General features: G+C 40.2%; 2 protein-coding genes across 5 annotated transcripts in view; one reads left to right on the forward strand and one right to left on the reverse strand.

Moving 5' to 3' along the window:
* Nucleotides 1–14,021, forward strand: part of tll1 (tolloid-like 1) — an 86,916-nt gene extending 72,895 nt beyond the window's left edge. For all 3 annotated transcript variants that reach the window (XM_061984070.1, XM_061984071.1, XM_061984072.1), the window contains 5 exons: nt 1,004–1,129; nt 4,776–4,903; nt 7,640–7,853; nt 9,814–10,064; nt 12,503–14,021. In XM_061984070.1, coding sequence (XP_061840054.1) covers nt 1,004–1,129; nt 4,776–4,903; nt 7,640–7,853; nt 9,814–10,064; nt 12,503–12,637 — 854 coding nt within the window. In that variant the 3' untranslated portion in view covers nt 12,638–14,021. The remainder of the gene's footprint in view (nt 1–1,003; nt 1,130–4,775; nt 4,904–7,639; nt 7,854–9,813; nt 10,065–12,502) is intronic.
* A 2,914-nt stretch (nt 14,022–16,935) lies between these two features.
* stox2a (storkhead box 2a) overlaps nt 16,936–21,137 on the reverse strand; it is a 45,736-nt gene continuing 41,534 nt past the window's right edge. For both annotated transcript variants that reach the window (XM_061984075.1, XM_061984076.1), the window contains exon 4: nt 16,936–17,737. In XM_061984075.1, coding sequence (XP_061840059.1) covers nt 17,536–17,737 — 202 coding nt within the window. In that variant the 3' untranslated portion in view covers nt 16,936–17,535. The remainder of the gene's footprint in view (nt 17,738–21,137) is intronic.

Here is a 21,137-nt window from a genome sequence, read left to right on the forward strand (position 1 = left end):
GAATTTGGACTTAATTCTCGTCAATTAGCAACATTTTTCTCATCATCTTCCTTTTTTTCCCCATAATATTACGACTTTTTCTTGTAAAATTAATGCCCTATTTGTGTACTTTTTATTGCCTTCATTGTGTGTTCTTTTTTTGTATCCGGTATGTGGACACACACTTCAGTTTTATTATGAAAATGGGACATTGCTATGATTTCCCTCAGTGAAATTACAACAAATATCGAATCATTTGTTGGTTTTGGATAATTCTCTTCTCTTTATTGTGGTATCAGACAGTCGGTCGCGCGCGCGTGCGTGCGTGTGTGTGTGTGAGCTACCTATGTAGTGTGTCACTGATTGCAACGTACACAAATTGACACATTCAGATGTGTTTGTTGTGTACGTGTTCACAAAAAAAAAAAAAACAGTGGCTGAGTGACAAGCTTCCAGAATAGCTTTGGACTGGCGAGCGGCCCAAAGCTTTAGGGAGGTCCCTTCGACCTCCCTCACAGAAACACACACACACACACACACACACGTCTAATCCACGTGAGCGTAAGTGTGCGTGCACGTGGACACCGTGTGCTTGACCTGAGGATTGCTACAATGGACAATGTGTGTGCCATCAGTGGTAAAGCTTCTTAGACAGCGATACAGTGAGACCAGGCCTACAATAACACTATAATACCACATCAGACACACACACACACACACGCACACACACACACACACACACATCACAGATACTGTACAGACACACTCCATGTGTGCAATTATTACTATACCACCTTGCTTTATTTCTGGCCTCTTTCTACAAGCTTGCCTTTTAAACTAGCTCCCATCTCTTATACTGATAGTCCTAAACTTTTTGTAGTGTGTAGTCTCATCATGGGCCGTTTTTTATAGCGTTTTCCTTTTTCCACTAACCAGTCCTTGAACCTCTTCCCTCCTCTTCGTCCTCCATGATATCTGACCTCAGCACCGACGTGTGATGTGCGCTTCTGTGTGTTCCCAACAGATAAAGACGAGTGCAGTAAAGACAACGGCGGCTGCCAGCACGAGTGCATCAACACGGTGGGCTCGTACGTGTGCCAGTGTCGCCACGGCTTCGTGCTGCACGAGAACAAGCACGACTGTAAGGAAGGTGGGTTGCACGCACACTGGCACGCCCACTGGCAGCAGCATCAGCATCATCACCACGGTTACCACTACAAGCAAAACATTGCGCATCGAAACGGGAATTATTACCAATACGCAAACTACCACAACCGACTGGACCTCTCCATTTGAAGATGTACGCTTGCTTGCCACAGCATTAGGTACACTTGCACAATCTACGTAATGTCATACTGTACATCAGATCATACATTTTCCAACATTCAATGCAATAAAAAAACATTTGGAACTGTTTTTTATTTTGGGTATAAACATTTTTGCTTGTTTACTCGAAACCCAAATACTGAAAAATGTAAAAGTACTCGAATAAAGTGAAAAGTACAGTCATAATATAAAGAAATTCGTAATATTAGAGTACTGAAAAGGCTCGGAATATTAATAGAAATGTGTTTTCTGTCGACTCATCTTGTAACTTACCGTATTTTCCGCACCATAAGCCGCCCTGGGTTATAAGCCGCGCCTTCAATGAACGGCATATTTCAAAACTTTGTCCACCTATAAGCCGCCCCGTGTTATAAGCCGCATCTAACTGCGCTAAAGGGAATGTCAAAAAAACAGTCAGATAGGTCAGTCAAACTTTAATAATATATTAAAAACCAGCGTTCTAACAACTCTGTTCACTCCCAAAATGTACGGTAATGTGCAAATGTGCAATCACAAACATAGTAAAATTCAAAGTAGTGCAGAGCAATAACATCAATAACTTAATGTTGCTCGAACGTTAATGTCACAACACACAAAATAAACATAACGCTCACTTTCTGAAGTTATTCTTCATTCATAAATCCCTCGAATTCTTCTCCTTCGGTGTCCGAATTAAAAAGTTGGGCGAATACGGGATCCAAAATGGCCGGCTCCGTCTCGTCGAAGTCATTGCCTTCCGGAAAGCTCGGACCACAGTTGTGACCGAAATATCCGCCCAGGCATTTACGATCCACTGGCATATGTTGGCGTATGTCGTCCGGCGCTGTCTCCCTGTCTTAGTGAAGGTGTGTTCGCCTTCGGTCATCCATTGTTCCCACGCCGTTCGCAGTCGTGCTTTAAATGCCCTGTTGACACCAATATCGAGCGGTTGGAGTTCTTTGGTTAATCCACCCGGAATGACGGCGAGTGTTGTATTTGTGTGCTTCACTTGTTTTTTGACACCATCTGTGATGTGGGCGCGCATGGAGTCGTATATCAACATGGAACACACAAAGGAAATGAAACGTAATACCCGCGCGCTTCTTCTTCTATGGGGGCGGGTGGTTGCTTACAGTAGAAGAAGAAGCGCTTCCTCTTCTATGGGGGCGGGTGCTTACCTTGGCGGTTGCCTACCGTAGAAGAAGAAGCGCTTCCTCTTCTACGGGGAAAAAAGATGGCGGCTGTTTACCGTAGTTGCGAGACCTAAACTTTATGAAAATGAATCTTAATATTAATCCATATATAAAGCGCACCGGGTTATAAGCCGCACTGTCAGCTTTTGAGAAAATTTGTGGTTTTTAGGTGCGGCTAATAGTGAGGAAAATACGGTAATTTTTTTTACAAAATATGATTTTATTCTCCTAATATTGCAACTTCTCCTCTAACTACCATTGCAGAGTTTCTTTAGCAATCCGTTTTAAAAGTTCAGCCAGAAAAGAGAATTAAAATAAAAACCAAAACAATATTTCCAATAAGAACACCATGTGAATCCAATAATCTGTTCCAGACACCCAAAAATATGAATACAAACACGTTTTGCAGAGAACAATTATAGTTTTACCTGCAGAAAACAATGTGAAACACACATAAATGACGAATGAAACCATCACTTTTACGTTTTTTTGAACATAAGCAAGGTTGACCGTGCACTTTCATACTTTGCTACCTAAATTATTATGTACATACTTAAGTTCTTGTGGTACTCTTGGGCTAAATCTTAGTTTGTTTGATGAATGTTGTCCCGTCTCATTTGTCCTAATATGTCAATAAAGTTCTGTCAAATAGTGTGTGTCACCTGCTTTATTAAAGGGCTATCATTCACAACTTTCTCTGACCCCATGGTGGCTTATTTTGCATTCGTACTTAATTGAAAATTATGCAATGAGTCACTACAACAGACTTTTGGCCATAATTGTTTTCAAATGTAATTATATAAAAAGTGGAACGTACACAAAACAAGGTGACACTGTAAAATGTTCTCATAAAATATTTTCTTTTTTTCCATTTTTGTACGTTTCGAACTATTCACAAAATTAAGACATTCCTCCCTACTTCTCTGACTTTATTCCTATATTTTTTTGTGAATTGGAATACATCTCCACTTTAGTCTTGTAAAAAGGACATCTTTATACTTATGTATTAGAAACATAATATTTGATGGGTACTATCACACAGCTCACACAAAAAATGTAAACGCACTATGCTGGACCACTGAATTTGTGTAACCAACTCATAAATGTCTCACTGGGCACATTAGGTGCATGTTGTGCTTCCTCTTTGCATGTGTGTGTTGTTGCAGTTTGTGCACGAGTGACCCCCGTATATAATCTTGCACAATCATGCATATTTTGTCCCTCTTTGTGCTTTTTTTATTATGTGCATGAGACCCAGTTTGACCTACAAACCTTGCACTGTCATGTAAATCCATCAAGTCGTGTCATCACAATATTTGGTTGTCTGTGAGAGGTGCATGTTTGTGTTGCGTGTACCATGTGCTTTAGGAGTCATATGTTAACACAAATATTGATCATTTTGACTTTATTTCTGTAATTATCGACTCTTGTTGTCCTATATTTTGATTGTGTAGATGATGCATGTCAGACTTCACATTCACGCTCATCACCATAGTCTTGTAAAACATCTTTTTCTTTTAATAAACAAAGGTCTCATTATAACTCAGCTTGTTTGTCTTTTGAATGTCTTGACATTCTCATCGATTCATATTGCATTTCATTTACTGACAATTGCACATTAGCAATCTTCGAAATCAGATTTTTCTTTTGTTAGCCTGTGTTAGCATGCTAAGACGCAAAAGCTTTTGTTTTGCATTAGTGAGGGCATTGGCTTCAGTGTTCAGAGTTGTCATTGCAACATTTGTCCAAAATGTGTTGCACTGAAACAAGTTTCAAGACACTATTAACTTTGTGTTAGCGCTTTAGCATTTTGACCTAATTTACCTTTCACAACAGTAAGATGAGCAGAAACCGTTATTGCACTACTGCAGATCCATGACTGACAATGTTTCTGCCTAGCATCGCAACATGTGGTGCTAAAGATACATAATACGCTTCCTTAGTCAAGATAGTGTATGATATGCTGCTTAAGTCAGGAAGAAGAAGAAAAAGATGATTGGAGCCAAGATTTGCACGATGAGGTAGACAAAATAGACCATGTCTGCCATTACATTGTCTGCTATTAGCTAACTTAAAAAAACATGTTGTGTATGTTCAATGATGTATTGTTCGAAGTGTTAATTTAACACTGAACTTGTCAGCGGGATGTCGTGCTTTTACAAATATCTCTTCGCTTGGCGCTCTCGTTTCTCTGCTTCCTGTTCCCTCTCCATTTCCTTTGACCTCTTCCTGTGCAGCCTTGATTTTTAACTTCCTCTGCGCGCATGTGTATGAACGTGTGTGTCTGTGTGTGCGCAGCCGAGTGCGAGCACAAGATCCACAGCCCCAGCGGGACCCTGAGCAGCCCCAACTGGCCCGACAAGTACCCCAGCCGTAAGGAGTGCACCTGGGACATCACGGCCACGCCGGGACATCGTGTCAGGATAGTAAGTGGCCTTAAAAGCCTTCAAACAGTACACCTTAATTGACTTTTGGTACCCTTTTTCCCCCCCACTGAGAAATAATTTAATGGTTGCATGTGTTCATGCGTTAGAAAGAGACCGCAGGCTTTCACCATCTGTGCCCCACCACCATCACATCTCACTGTTATGTGTGCATTTAGCCTGCAAGTGTGCACACGTGCATACTTTTATGCTAGCTCAAATCATGTGCCAGTAGCTCATTTTCTTCAGGCCGACTGCAAATGTTCATTTTTGTTCTGATTAGTTGTAAGGATGTTTGGGACATTTTGGGATAGAGATATACCTCATTTTCCTTTACGGAATTATTAAAGTCTGTCAATCTATTTACAGTAGATGTCCGATAATATCGGACTGCCGATATTATCGATCGATAAATGTTTTAAAATGTAATATCGGAAATTATCGGTATCTGTTTCAAAAAGTAAAATGTATGACTTTTTAAAATTCCGCTGTGTACACGGACGTAGGGAAAAGTACAGAGCGCCTATAAACCTTAAAGGCACTGCCTTTGCGTGCCGGCCCAATCACATAATATCTACGACTTTTAACACACACAAGTGAATGCAAGCATACTTGGTCAACAGCCATACATGTCACACTGAGGGTGGCCGTATAAACAACTTTAACACTGTTACAAATATGCGCCACTCTGGGAACCCACACCAAACAAGAATGACAAACACATTTCGGGAGAACATCCGCACCGTAACACAACATAAACACAACAGAAGAAATACCCAGAACCCCTTGCAGCAATAACTCTTCCGGGACGCTACAATATAAACCCCCCATGTTGGCATTTTTTTCCATAACTTGAGTTGATTTATTTTGGAAAACCTTGTTACATTGTTTAATGCATCCAGCATCCAACAAAATTAGGCATAATAATGTGTTAATTCCACGACTGTATATATCGGTATCGGTTGATATCGGAATCGGTAATTAAGAGTTGGACAATATCGGATATCGGCAAAAAAGCCATTATCGGACATCTCTACTAACAATGGCAAACCAACATAGAACACTATTAATCAACATTATGGAAAGGACAAACATGTTCTTTAGGCACACAATCAGACATAATCTGTTTTAAACTCAACTCCTGGAGGAGAAATAGAAGGGAAAAGGTAAAAAGGAAGACTAACATCACAACATGGAATAACAAATGCTATCAAGACTGTAAAATAACAGCTGAAAACCAGTGCTACTGGCGAACCACGAAATCCAACCTTCAGCGAGAAGATGGAATGAAATGATGATGATTTTACTTAGACTTTGTCAACCAGGTGATTTGTATTCAGTTTGTTGTCTCCTCACTTGCCCTCCACCGCTGACACGTTGTCAAAATTGTCATTAGCGGCCATTTTAATCGACGATAATCTCACATCGCTTATTAGAGATGCGCGGTTTGCGGGCACAACCGCGGAGTCCGCGGATTATCCGCGGATCGGGCGGATGAAATTTAAAAAAATTAGATTTTATCCGCGGGTCGGGTCGGGCGGTTGAAAAAAATAAAAAATAGATTTTAAATAGATTCAGGCGGGTGGCAGTTAAACCAATTCGGAAATATATATACATAGTTAAATGTTGTTACCCACTTACGAAAAACGAGCAGGCACCTGCAGCATATGCCACAACAGAAGAAAAAAAAAAGAAGAGATGGACACTTTTACGGAGCGGAGAAGGGACGCCTCGCCGGGGTCCGGGACCGAGGCCCCTTCCCCCCGAGAGGGCCCCACCGGGAGCCGTAGCTGAGGCGATCCGCGAGAAGGGCCCGACGCACGTCCAGGGTCACCACCGCACCGACACCCCGCCTCGTCCGCTTTCGCCGCGGCCGGCGTCACGCGCAGCAGGTAAGCAGCTTACCTGCCCGCCACCCCCGTGGCAGGGGGCTCGTAACAGGGGTCACTCCGCGCGCTCCGCCCGCGCAGCTTACCTGCCCGCCACCCCTGTTGCCGGGGGCGCGTAACAGGGGTCACTCCGCGCGCAGTGCGCTCACGAAAGGGGTGGGGCTCACCCTGGTTGATATAGACAGCAGGACGGTGGCCATGTAAGTCGGAACCCGCTAAGGAGTGTGTAACAACCCACCTGCCGAATTAACTAGCCCTGAAAATGGATGGCGCTGGAGCGTTGGGCCCATACCCGGCCGTCGCCGGCAGCGAGACGCGCTTGGAGGTGCGCTCAGCGCGGCTCCCATATGATTGCGCACTGGTGTGCGTCTGGGTTGTGACAGCGTGGCACGCGAATGTCTGTGCTGCATTGGATCAGTCTCCTTTCTTTAACAGGCAAAAGCTTTATAACCTCACTAATGCCTTGCATCGTCTATATTAGATATATAACAACGGGTGGGTGCGGGCGGATGCGGTTCTGGTCAAATGTTACATCGGGTGGATGGCGGATGGTTGACGACTTTCTGATGCGGTTGCGGATGAAATAATTGCCTATCCGCGCATCTCTATCGCTTATGCAACCGAAAAGACGTTAGACCATCACTTCCGACAAAACGTGTGTGCACCTGTGTTGAATTTGCACACGCAACTGTGTTTGTCTGTAACCTTGGTATTGGCATCATAGCGGGATACTTTTAATACCACAAATGTGGAAATAAATTTGAATTTGTTGAGACACACACAAATCTGTGTCTCATCTAAGCTTTAGAAACCGCAACAGCAGCAACAATAACGATTCCTCCTCCTACAGGCCTTCAGTGAGTTTGAGATCGAGCAGCACCAGGAGTGCGCGTACGACCACCTGGAGGCCTTTGACGGGGACGCTGACACGGCGGCCATTTTGGGTCGTCTGTGCGGCAGTAAAGTGCCCGATCCGCTTGTCTCCACGGGCAACAGAATGTACGTCCGCTTCATCTCTGATGCCTCGGTGCAGAGGAAGGGCTTCCAGGCCTCGCACTCCACAGGTAACCATGGATAAATGTCTCCCTCTAGTGACAATTGCGTGTCATGTCAGTAAGGTGTCACACCAACCTCTCAAGCTGCTAATTTACCCTAAAACAGCTCAATTTTTACGTCAATCTGTAGTTTTGACTGTATAAAAATTATGATTTATTGTCACAGAGAACTCTTTGATGTCTATCATAAGTTGATGGTTGCTTTTTTGTTTACCTCAACACTTTGAGAACTCCGAACACTACGTCCCAAGTCAGAGGTCTGCAACCTGCGGCTATGTTTGTGATCTTGCAATATTTTGTCGTATCGAAATGTACGTAACACCCCCTATGCGTCAACTTTTTCTGCCAAACAATTGTATTGTTTTTAGCGGTTAACCCCAGGTAAAGTAGCAATGGGCAAATCAAAAGAGAGAAACATTTCTAAACATTTAATACTTCATAGACAGATTCATTTGTGTTCACTGTTGACGAGGTTGGTTCACCTGTGTGCTTAATATGTGGGGAGAAAATGGCAAACAACACAAAATGGAAATACATTTCCAGGACAAACGCACAGCATTCGCGGAAAAATACTACCGAGCTGTAGATGAACGAAAAAGAGCAGTTTCGGAACTGCTGCGGAAAGCTGATCAGAGCATAAATACTTGCTGAGTCTTAATTCGGTCTAGTGTTTGATTTCATAAATGCTAGATAGGCTCCAGCGACCCCGAAAGGGACAAGCGGTAGAAAATGGATGGATGGATATAGCATAAATGTAATGAAACTAAAAGTAGGGTTGTCATTTTAGGGATCAAACAGAGTTTGCGGCTCTAAGTGGGTTTTATTTGGTTTGGAAATGGGCTCAAATGGCTCTTTGTATGCTGAAGGTTGCAGACCCCTGTCCCAGGTGTTATGTTGCGGTCAAAAACTGGGACATATGAGTATTCCTTTTTTTAAAGGACATCAAAGCATTACAGCTAAACATCAACACAAAACATTGTACATACAATTATGCAGCGCTAAAATGAATAAATTCGAGCTAATTAGTAATAAATGATTATATTTGTTTCTTAAGTAAACTGTCCAAAAAATTAAAGAACAAATACAAATAAAGCTTTACCACTTCAGTCATAATTTTTGCGCTTAAGAAACTTCTTTATGATTTTAGCTCCAGACTTAATGTTTGTTTGATATTCTCATTACTGCCACAAGTGGTAGAAAATTGTATTACAACTGAGTACCGCTGCGGCCCATGCAGACCACAGCTGAGAAACAGATATTGTTTGACAGCCCTATGGTTAAGAAACACTGCCCTATGATATGTCCCCTAAAGATAGTTATTTCTATGAGGTTATCTTACTAGTTATCATACTAGATATTTCTATAAGGGTTATCATACTACCGGACCGGTACTACCGGTAGATATTTTTATAACTAGTTATGTCTATGAGGTTATCATAATAGTTATTTCTACAAGAATTGTCTTACTAGTTATACTAGTTATTTTTATATGAGGTTATTGTACTAGTTATCATTCTAGATATTTATATGAGAGTTTATCATACTAGAAACACTGCCCTATGATATGTCTCCTAAAGATATTAAAAACATTTAAATTCAATTTTACACATTAAAAAACAAATACAATATTGTACAGCATCTTTAGTTGCAGTATGTGAATTGACTTGTGAAACAGCGCCCTCTGCTGGATTTGGTGCTGCAGCACTTTCTTTTTCTCCTACTGATAACACCATCAACTTTTTATTGAAGTTACCAAAATTAATCAAGCATTTATTTTTAATTCAAAAAAGAGAAATACATTCACAAAGATTCACAGCAAATTCCCAACCACAAATATGCGGGTATCTGTGTTCCCTTACCTTTCTTGTCACCATTTTTACATCCTAGTGACTTCACAAGTGGAACGTTGGATTCACACGTGCCAGATTTGTTCAACGCCTCACGAGCAACCTCTTTTTCCCCCCTGCAGAGTGCGGAGGTCGCCTGAAGGCGGACGTCCGCCAGAAGAACCTCTACTCGCACGCCCAGTTCGGCGATAACAACTACCCGGGCCACAGCGACTGCGAGTGGCTGCTGACGGCCGAGCAGGGCTACGGCATCGAGCTGAGCTTCATCACCTTCGAGGTGGAGGAGGAGGCCGACTGCGGATACGACTACATCGAGCTCTACAACGGCTACGACGCCGACTCCCACCGGCTGGGTCGATTCTGCGGCTCAGGGGTAAGTCAGTCAGTCAGTCAGCCCCGCTGTACGGGAGCTAGAGTGTACATCCATCGCCCTATTACATCACCACTTATTACCTTTCAGTTACAGTGCACCTGCTTGAAGGTTATCATACTAGTTATTTCTATAAGGGTTATCATACTAGTAATTTCTATCAATCAATCAATCAAAGTTTATTTATATAGCCCTAAATCACGAGTGTCTCAAAGGGCTGCACAAGCCACAAAGTTATTTCTATGAGGTTATGTTACTAGTTCTTAGACTAGATATTTCCATGAGGGTTTATCATACTACTTATAACACTAGTTATTTATATGAGGTTATCATTCTGGTTATCATACTAGTTATTTCTATGAGGGTTTATCATACACGTTATTATACAAGCTATTTCTATAAGAGTTATCAGAGTAGTTAGTTTTATGAGGTTATCATGCTGGTTGTACTAGTCATGAGGTTATCATACTAGCTATTTCTAAGGGGGTTTATCATACAGTTATAATACTGGTTATTTCTATAAGGGTTGTAATACAAGTTATTTCTATGAGGTTACCATGCTGGTGGTTATCATACTAGATATTTCTATGAGGGTTTATCATACTAGTTATAATACTAGTTTTTACAAGGGTTATTTTTGTGAGGTTATTATGCAGTTATAATACTAGTTATTTCTATAAGGGTTATCATACTAGTTATTTCTATGAAGTTATCATGCTGGTTATCATACTAAATATTTATGAGGGTTTATCATACTAGTTATAATAATAGTTGTTTTTATAAGGGTTATCATACTAGATATTTGTATGAGGGTTTATCATACTACTTATAATACTAGTTATTTATATGAGGTTATCATTCTGGTTATCATACTAGTTATTTCTATGAGGGTTTATCATACAAGTTATTATACTAGTTATTTCTATAAGGGTGATCAGAGTAGTTAGTTTAATTAGGTTATCATGCTGGTTATCATACTAGTTATGAGGTTATCATACTAGCTATTTCTAAGGGGGTTTATCATACAGTTATAATACTGGTTATTTCTATAAGGGTTGTGATACAAGTTATTTTTATGAGGTTACCATGCTGGTTATCATACTAGATATGTATGTGAGGGTTTATCATACAAGTTATAATGCTAGATGTTTTTATAAGGGTTATCATACGAGTTATTTTTGTGAGGTTATTACGCCGTTATAATCCTAGTTATTTTTCTAAGGGTTATCATACTAGTTATTTCTATGAAGTTATCATGCTGGTTATCATACTAAATATTTATAGGAGGGTTTATCATACTAGTTATAATACTAGTTGTTTTTATAAGGGTTATCATACTAGTTATTTCTATGAGGTTTTCATAATAGTTATTTCTATAAGGGTTATCATACTGGTTATACTAGTTATTTCTACAAGGTTATTATACTAGTTATACTAGATATTTATGAGGGTTTATCATACTAGTCATCTTACTAGTTATGTATATGAGGTTATCATACTAGATATTTCTATGAGGGTTTATCATACTAGTTGTTTCTATAAGGGTTATCATACTAGTTATATGTAGGAGGTTATCATGCTGGTTATCATACTAGATATTTATATGCAGGTTTATCATACTAGTTATAAAACTACTTGTTTTTATAACGGTTATACCAGTTATTTCTATGAAGTTATCATAATAGTTATTTCTACAAGGGTTATTATACTAGTTATATTAGTTAGTTCTATGAGGTTATTATACTACTTATCATACTCAATATTTATATAAAGGTTTATCTTACTAGTTGTTTGTATGAGGTTTGCTGGTTATCATACTAGTTATTTCTATGAGATGATCACACTAGTTGTCATCCTAGCAATTTCTATGAGGGTTTGTCATACAGTTATAATACTAGTTGTTTCTATAAGGGTTATCATACAAGTTATTTCTGTGAGGTTGCCATTCTGATTATAATGTTAGTTATTTCCCTGAGGTTATCATCCTAGTTATCATACTAATTATGTATATGAGGTTTTTATACTGGTTATCGTACTGGTATTTTTTCTGAGGTTATTATATTGGTTATCATTGTAGTTATACTAGAAATGTATAAGATGTTATCATACTGGTTATCACACTAGTAATTATATTGGTTATCATTTGAGTCATTTCTATGAGGATACCATAGTAGTTATCATAACAGTATTATCATTTCTGTGCGGTTATCATACTAGTCATCATAGCCAAGTGTTGATGAGCAATGACATGGCAGTCAGCTACACCAGGGGCATGTGTGCATGTCTTTAGCACCGCCCCACCTAACTCAACCCCCACCATCCCACACCTCCCACTGACCGCGCCCCCGTACCCCCCACTCTTCCTCCAACCCCCGCCATCCACCCGAAGGCTGTAAAGCCGAGAGGTTAAAAAAACGACTTCCTGTCTTCCGTCCTCACAGCCCAGAGAGGGACTCTACTCTCCCAGCGACGCCGTGCTCATCCGTTTCCATAGCGACGACACCATCAGCAAGAAGGGCTTCCACATCCGCTACTCCAGCGCCAAGTTCCAAGAGAACCTTCACGCCAGGAAATGACCCCCCCCACGCCCTGACACGCCCCCCCCCCACCCCCACCATCGCCACTTTTGACCTCAGCGAGAAAGCCCTGTCACGAGGGGCGGAGTCTTTGACGAACGCAGATTACTCTCCCTCCGTGTGGAAGGGACGCCAGTCGGCCATATTTGGACATCCCACGGGTGGAATATAAATATATATTTTGGAGGACATCAAAGCTGCTCTTTGGACACGAGGAACTAAAAAAAACTCATTGTAGCATTCTCCTCAACTACGAGCACATTTTTATTTTCCGCTCGGACCAACTCTCCAAGCAAACATTTTTACCGCCTTGTGTGTCAAAACTGACGATTTGTGTTGACTGTGTGTGTGTGTGTGTGTGTGTGTGTGTGTGTGTGTGTGTGTGTGTGTGTGTGTGTGTGTGTGTGTGTGTGTGTTTGTGTGTGCTGACAAATGACCTCCGCCAAGGCAGAACGGTCCAAAACATGTCCGATAGATAACAGTTCCACTCCAATTCTGTAGGTGGCAGTAGTGCACTTTCTCTCCCCCCCTCCTCACCACAGCACCATCTGCTGGACCTGGTGGGTCACTGCGCCCCCGCTTGGCTACATCACATGCAGAATAACAGCGGAAATATGCCAGAACTGCACCAAAAATGAATTATTTCTTCGTCCTTTCCACAGAGTTCAGTGGATTTAGTGATCTTTTTTTTTTTTTTTTTTTTTTTTTTAAATCTTCTGCCGACCGTCCGTTACGTGGAGATGACAACGTAACATCGTTCGCACTTGGCGAAGGAAAGAAAGGAACCGGAAAATCAATGTGAAAGCCTTTTCCGCGGACGTCCCCTTCCTTTCGAGGTATTTCCGTGGACATCGGAAGGGAATATCGGTCCTCGCCATCCGCAAAGGAGACGCTCCCATTGGTGCTAAATACAAACGCTTAGTGACGGCTGGCGACGGGGCGCATGAAGCGGCACGCTGCGTAGTCCTGTGGAACTACTTCATTGCCTTAGTACTCAACGGATGCCATGTCTTCTTTTCTTTTGTCTCCATGCTTTTGCCGTTTGGGGGGGAAAATAAGAAACCACGCGACATCGATGGCGCATGTGCAGCGTTTTGTAGCTTCCAACCCAAACACTTTTACGTCCCAGCCCAGCGCTGTTCCTCCCTGTGTACTATATGTGAGTGCGTTATAGATGATGTGTGTGTGTGTGTGTGTGTGTGTGTGTGTGCGCAAAGTGTTTTCAAGTGGAAGAAAGAATCGCCCTCACGTGCCAAGCTCCACATGATCCAATGTCTTTTATTACTATTATTAATATTATTATATTTCCTCGTCTGTGTCTGTGACGCCGACATATCCTACACCTCCCCCTGCATCATTAAAAATACACACAGGTTCAAAACCACCGGCTGTCTTTTAATTCATAACCGTGTGAGGTTCTTATAGCAATATTTTCAGTGGCCTAGTGGTTAGAGTGTCCGCGCTGAGATCGGTAGGTCGTGAGTTCAAACCCCGGCCGAGTCATACCAAAGACTATAAAAATGGGACCCATTACCTCCCTGCTTGGCACTCAGCATCAAGGGTTGGAATTGGGGGTTAAATCACCAAAATCCCGGGCGTGGCCACCGCTGCTGCTCACTGCTCCCCTCACCTCTCAGGGTGATCAAGGGTGATGGGTCAAATGCAGAGAATAATTTTGCCACACCTAGTGTGTGTGTGACAATCATTGGTACTTTAACTTTAGAAGAAATCGGAAGTTGCAAAGCAAGGTTGGTTGCATGAACAAAGACATTTGCTCTCTGATTATTGATCAAAGCAAGAAGTGATCACAGATCTGTGGGAGTGGCACGCTTACAGCCAATCAGGTAACAGTATCAACTATCAAGGTTGGTTGCGCCATCTTGTTGTCTCGCGGTTGATTCTTTGCATGGAGTGAGAAGGGAAAGTAAAAATGGGTGCTGCAGAGAGCGAAGAAGTTGTTGATAAAACAGTATACCAGTTTTTTGGATTTAAAAAAAAAAAAGGTCCGTAGTCAGACCAATCTGGTCTGTAAATTATGCAAGGTGTTTGTCCCCACCAAGACCAGTAATACCACAACATCTTATCACAGCGCACCCTTTTCTTCTTCACCTACTCAGTGGCTTAGTGGTTAGAGTGTCCACCCTGAGATCGGTTGGTCGTGAGTTCAAACCCCGGCCGAGTCATACCAAAGAATATAAAAATGGGACCCATTACCTCCCTGCTTGGCACTTAGCATCAAGGGTTGGAATTGGGGGTTAAATCACCAAAAATGATTCCTGAGCGCGCCCACCGCTGCTGCTCACTGCTCCCCTCGCCTCCCAAGGGGTGAACGAGGGAATGGGTCAAATGCGGAGGACAAATTTCACCACACTTAGTGTGTGTGTGTGTGACAATCATTGGTACTTTAACTTTTAACTTAATATGGTGCAATGAACTACGATGGAGGGTTCAATTGCGGCTAAATTAAATAAATATTTAAATAATTACTTAAAATGTACTTAAATAATTATAATTGGAATTGAATAAATAAATGATTTTTTTTAATGCAAAACTACATTTAATGATTAAAATAATTATATTTTATGATTAAATTAAATATTTTACGATTTAACTATTTCCTTTACTTAATAATTTATTATGTATAATTATGTATATTTTATCTCTCAAATACCACCAGTCAAAATGCGTAAATATTGGAATAATTGTGAAATAATTGCATCCTTAAATCAATAAATACTGATTAAGTTTTACATTAAATTAACGAGACCTTTAATAACACATTTAGGTATTTAACTGAATGTAATTAATTATTGACAAATTTAAGTAATGATTTAAATATCTATTTGTTTATTTCATTTTGTCCCATTTGACCCTCCGTAGATTATTGCTTGTTGATGAATGCAATGTGTGGCTGTGCTTTATTAATGTATTCCATTTGTGAAACTCACCCATCAAAGTCAAAATAATTTTATATTTGACTAATTAAATCGGGAAATAATTAATTACACCAAAAAATTAACAACTAAATGTTTAATTGAATGGACTTTTACATTAAATAAATTAAAATAACATTTCATAACACATTTAGGTATTTAATTACAATTAATTATTTACACATTTAAGTAATTTATTGAATATTTACTTGTCCCATTTGACCTTGTGTACATCATGGCTTTTTAGTGTGCAATAGTTTGACCCACATGTACTGTTACCTTTATTGAACTCTGTAGTAACCCTTTAATAATTAATAATGCAGTAAAACAACAGTGTCAGCAAAGAACGTATGAAAAAAATATGATTGGCATAATTTGAATTTAAAAAAAGGGTTTCTTGTTTGTTTAGTTTTTTTGCTATATTTTTCAGTAATTTCACAAATGTATTACAATTAAATTGAATTTAGTATTTGAGCGCACATCCGCTGTGACACTATTGTTTGGTCGCTAGAGGGCGACAAGACTGCGGCAAAAAAAATATATAAAATAAATCCGCTTTACACTTTTGTAATTGTATTAATCACAGCAAATTACTTGCTGGCATGATTAGAATCAACTAAAAAACGAGTGTTTTGACACAAATGCTAGTTTATTATCAGAATATTTTACTTAAATACATGTCATTCATTTGCTCAAAACTTGGTAAGTTTTATTAAAAGGTCAAAATAAATTGCATTATGTATAAATGCAGAATAATCACGCAAACTATTTTGAGCCACATTAGATAAAACTGTTACCAAGTTTTAAGAAAATTAATGACGTGGATTAATTTTTTTGAATCCTGTGTGACAGTCTGACATTAAAATTGCATTTGTGTCAAAATAGGGCTTTTTTAAAATTCAAATAAATCAATACTTCAAAAGTATTATTAATCTGGTTTGAGGAAAGTTTGGCAGTACTACTATATATTACTTTAATGTTAAAACAAAACCAGCAAATCACCAAAGAAAGGCATCGATAAATTCATAATTTATAACAATGGAAGAAGAGTACAGCACATTATGCTGTTGTATCATTGGTATAAATATGTAAAAGCAAAAGCATTACATATTTTAGTTTCAACAATTGGTCATTTTCTGCGGTTAAAAGGAAATGTATTTTCATTTCGATTAACGCACTTTCTCTATTTGGCCACCAGAGGTCGCCAAGTGATTGTTATATATTTCTCTGTCATGGCGAGCAGCCGCTCTATAGTGCTTTTGTCGCCATCTACTGTTCACCTGCAGTACTGCACCAAAGTTCCAGCACTTGTTGGGAACTTGACTAACAGTTTAGGACATTGTGTGATCGATGAGGTTAAAGCCATTTTGGTCACATAGCATCTTTAATACCACCATTATAATAATTAGGATATCAAAAGTATGGAGTATACATTACATCATTTGCATTGCGGCACACAAATCGGAGCTGATTCATGTTGTATAATCTTTCTTCTTCTTATAGTCTCCACATTGTGCTGATAATACATTGAACGCCTCCTGAAGGAGGAGTGAGCCTTCATCGAGGAAGAAGAACATTTAGTCGGACATGTATTCTTAAGTTATATATTTAAAAAAACAAACTTGAATCCTATACTCTAATACTCCCCCATAGTAGTCATCTTGACGGACTAGAAAGTCTTCCTTCCCTTTCTTTTGTTTGAAATCCTTTTTTTTTTCCTTTTTTTTTTTTTTGCAGTGAAGTTCTTGTTGAAGCTGTGGGAACAGTCTCTAGAAGCCATGCCTGTTTTTTTTCTCTTTTTTTTAGTAACAGTCCCAATAACTTGTCAGTAGTCCCAAAGTGTGTGTTTGACACCGGAAAACCAAATAAAGAAAGCAAAGAAAAAAAGAAAAAGAAAAAGAAGGAAGGAAACAAAAGGTAGGCTCAAAGTGGTAGAAGCTTCCATCACCTTCACGACGTGTCAAGTCACACGCTGGTGATGGACGCCAGGCAGTTGGACGGCTTCTGGAGCTTGTCGGGCTGCGGGGCGGGCGGCTCCGGGATGGCGCGAAAGCTGAAGGGCAGCCCCATGCCGCTGGTGCCGATGTGGCCCGGGCTCAGCGCCGGGTTCTGCCGTCTATTGCTCTCCACGATGCTGGAGGTGTTGGACGCCAGGCTTTCGCGCGTCCTGGACAAAAGGGAGACAGCGGGACGTTAGGGCGTGCGTTCTGAGAAATTGACAGGACGACAGTTCCTTCACAGACAGTTATCGATGTACTATGGAAGCATGTACAGTACGTACTAGGGATGTCCGATAATATCGGGCTGCCGATATCGGCCGATAAATGCTTTACAATGTAATATCGGAAATTATCGGTATCTGTTTCATAATTATCGGTATCGGTTTCTAAAAGTAGAATGTATGACGTTTTAAAACGCCGCTGTGTACACGGACTTAGGGAGAGGTACAGAGTGCCAATAAACCTTAAAGGCATTTCCTTTGCGTGCGTGCTGTCCGAGTCCCATAATATCTACCGGCTGTTCTCATCACGAATGAATGCAAGGCATACTTGATCAACAGCCATACAGGTCACACTGAGAGTGGCCGTATAAACAACTTTAACACTGTTACAAATGTCCACCACACTGTGAACCCACACCAAACAAGAATGACAAACACATCTTGGGAGAACATCCGCACCGCAACACAATATAAACCCAACAGAACAAATACCCAGAATCCCTTGCAGCACTAACTCTTCCGGGACGCTACAATATAAACCCCCCCGCTACCCCCACCTCAACCTCCTCATAGTCTCTCTCAGGGAGAGCATGTCCCAAATTCCAAGTTGCTGTTTGGATAGATAGATAGTACTTTATTGATTCATTCAGGAGAGTTCCCTCAGGAAAATTAAAATTCCAGCAGCAGTGTACAGAATTGAGATCAAATTTAAAAAGTAAAAAGTAAATAATGGGGGTATAAATGGAAACAGAATAAATAAATGATAATGATAAATGGGTTATACTTGTATAGCGCTTTTCTACCTTCAAGGTACTCAAAGCGCTTTGACAGTATTTCCACATTCACCCATTCACACACACATTCACACACTGATGGCGGGAGCTGCCATGCAAGGCGCTAACCAGCAGCCATCAGGAGCAAGGGGTGAAGTGTCTTGCCCAAGGACACAACGGACGTGACTAGGATGGTAGAAGGTGGGGATTGAACCCCAGTAACCAGCAACCCTCCGATTGCTGGCACGGCCACTCTACCAACTTCGCCACGCCGATAGAAAAATATTACAATAAGAATAAAAATAAAAAGCAACAATGAGAATAAAAATATAACAGTAAAATAAGAATATAACAAGAGCAACTAAGCAGTAGTGACCATGTTATGAAAAAGTATTGCATTGTTATTGTTTTGAGGCATGTTAAAAAAAATAATGCACTTTGGGACTTCAATAATAAATATGGCAGTGCCATGTTGGCATTTTTTTTCCATAACTTGAGTTGATTTATTTTGGAAAACCTTGTTACATTGTTTAATGCATCCAACAAAATTAGGCGTAATAATGTGTTAATTCCACGACTGTATATATCGGTATCGGTTCATATCGGTATCGGTAATTAAGAGTTGGACAATATCGGAATATCGGATATCGGTAAAAAAGCCATTATCGGACATCTCTAGTATGTACTGTTTGTACTTGCAAATAAACCAAATTCAGTACTTATATAGGCACCGAAATTGTGTCAGTATTACCGGGTATGGATTTCTGTCAAATGAAACGGTGCTATATTTCAATACCTTTGTTGCATGTGACGTCACGTCCGGTCCGGGACTAAAAACCGGCTTACGTAAACTATCGCTGAAGGAGCACTCAGGGCGGACACGGAAAAACTCCCTCTAAGTACCGTATTTTTCGGATTATAAGTCGCTCCGGAGTATAAGTTGCACTGGCCGAAAAATGCATAATAAAGAAGGAAAAAAACATAAGTCGCACTAGAGCAGGCCTGGGCAATTATTTTGACTCAGGGGCCAAATTTAGAGAAGAAATGTGTCTGGGGGCTTGTATATCTGATTTTTAGCAACACTAATACAAAACCTCACAATGTCTGAATGCTAAAAACGTTCTGACAGACCACCTTAAAAAACGGAATGGCATTTAACATTTTTTGACTGAATGAGACACCCAGAATGTACATGAAAATAAAAAAATGTGGGATTTACAATATTAACTATGAAGGATAAAACACTGAATAATGACAACATATGAACGCCACACCCCCTCTCCATCCACATATTTTACTATCAAGCGAAACGCAACAAAAATATGAACGCGAAGGGTAAAAGAAAAAACCCCACCTACAATCTGATATATCTGATACATCACTAAACTTTAGAACTTTGTTGTAAAAATCTCCTTCCACGTCTGTCCCTGACACAAGCATTTCAACTAATTAGATGACCATAGTAGCTAATTAAATGACCATAGTAACTAATTAGATGACCATAGTAACTAATTATGTTACCATAGTAACTACTGTATCATGCCAAAGCGCAGATTCCAACCATTTAAATACTTAGTATAGTTGAAGACTTACGGTCATTAGAAAACATCACTGCACATCATAATGGCAGCTACACTTTCCATCTTAAAGATCTAAAACAATGATTTGGGAATGTCCGGCGGGCCAGATTGAAAAGCTTAATGGGCCGCATGTGGCCCCCGGGCCTTAATTTGCCCAGGTCTGCAAAGTCGCATTTTTTGGGTAAATGTATTTGATAAAACCCAACACCAAGAATAGACATTTGAAAGGCAATTTAAAATAAATAAGGAATAGTGAACAACAGGCTGAATAAGTGTACGTTATATGAGGCATAAATAACCAACTGAGAACGTGCCTGGTATGTTAACGTAACATATTATGGTAAGAGTCATTCAAATAACTATAACATATAGAACATGATATACGTTTACCAAACAATCTGTCACTCCTAATTGCTAATCTCAGTTTTTATAAGTTACCGCCAACGTTGAAATGATCAATTTTCATAGGTACGGAAGTAGTAGCAGGTAGCATCTTTTTTTCCACAATGCACTTCTGCCATGACCCGCCCCTTGCCGAATTTGTATTGGTTGACGTGTGTGTGTGACGATTACTGATATACGCCTAGTCTCTTACGTGAATGAGCTAAATAATATTATTTGATATTTTACGGCTATGTGTTAATAATTTCACACATAAGTCGCTCCAGAGTATAAGTCGCACCCCCGGCCAAATTATGAAAAAAAAACTGCGACTTATAATCCGAAAAATACGGTAATGTTGCAATTTTCATCACCAACAAAGCACATATGCTTGGTAGAGTAAGTAAGGCTCCACTCTTCCAAAATGCGCTACCTTGATACCAATTTACATTGGATTTGCTATAGACAGGCTACTATTAGCATTAGCAATTTTACATGGCGATTTCAACACCTCTACATTTAGTATTGAGAACTGCAACTAAGATGCACCTTGCAATCAAACAGCTGGTGTGTATTAACAATACTTACAGTATAAATACATTGTAGGGCACA

The sequence above is a fragment of the Nerophis lumbriciformis genome, linkage group LG25 (assembly GCF_033978685.3).
Source record: "Nerophis lumbriciformis linkage group LG25, RoL_Nlum_v2.1, whole genome shotgun sequence".
Classification (NCBI taxonomy): Eukaryota; Metazoa; Chordata; class Actinopteri; order Syngnathiformes; family Syngnathidae; genus Nerophis; species Nerophis lumbriciformis.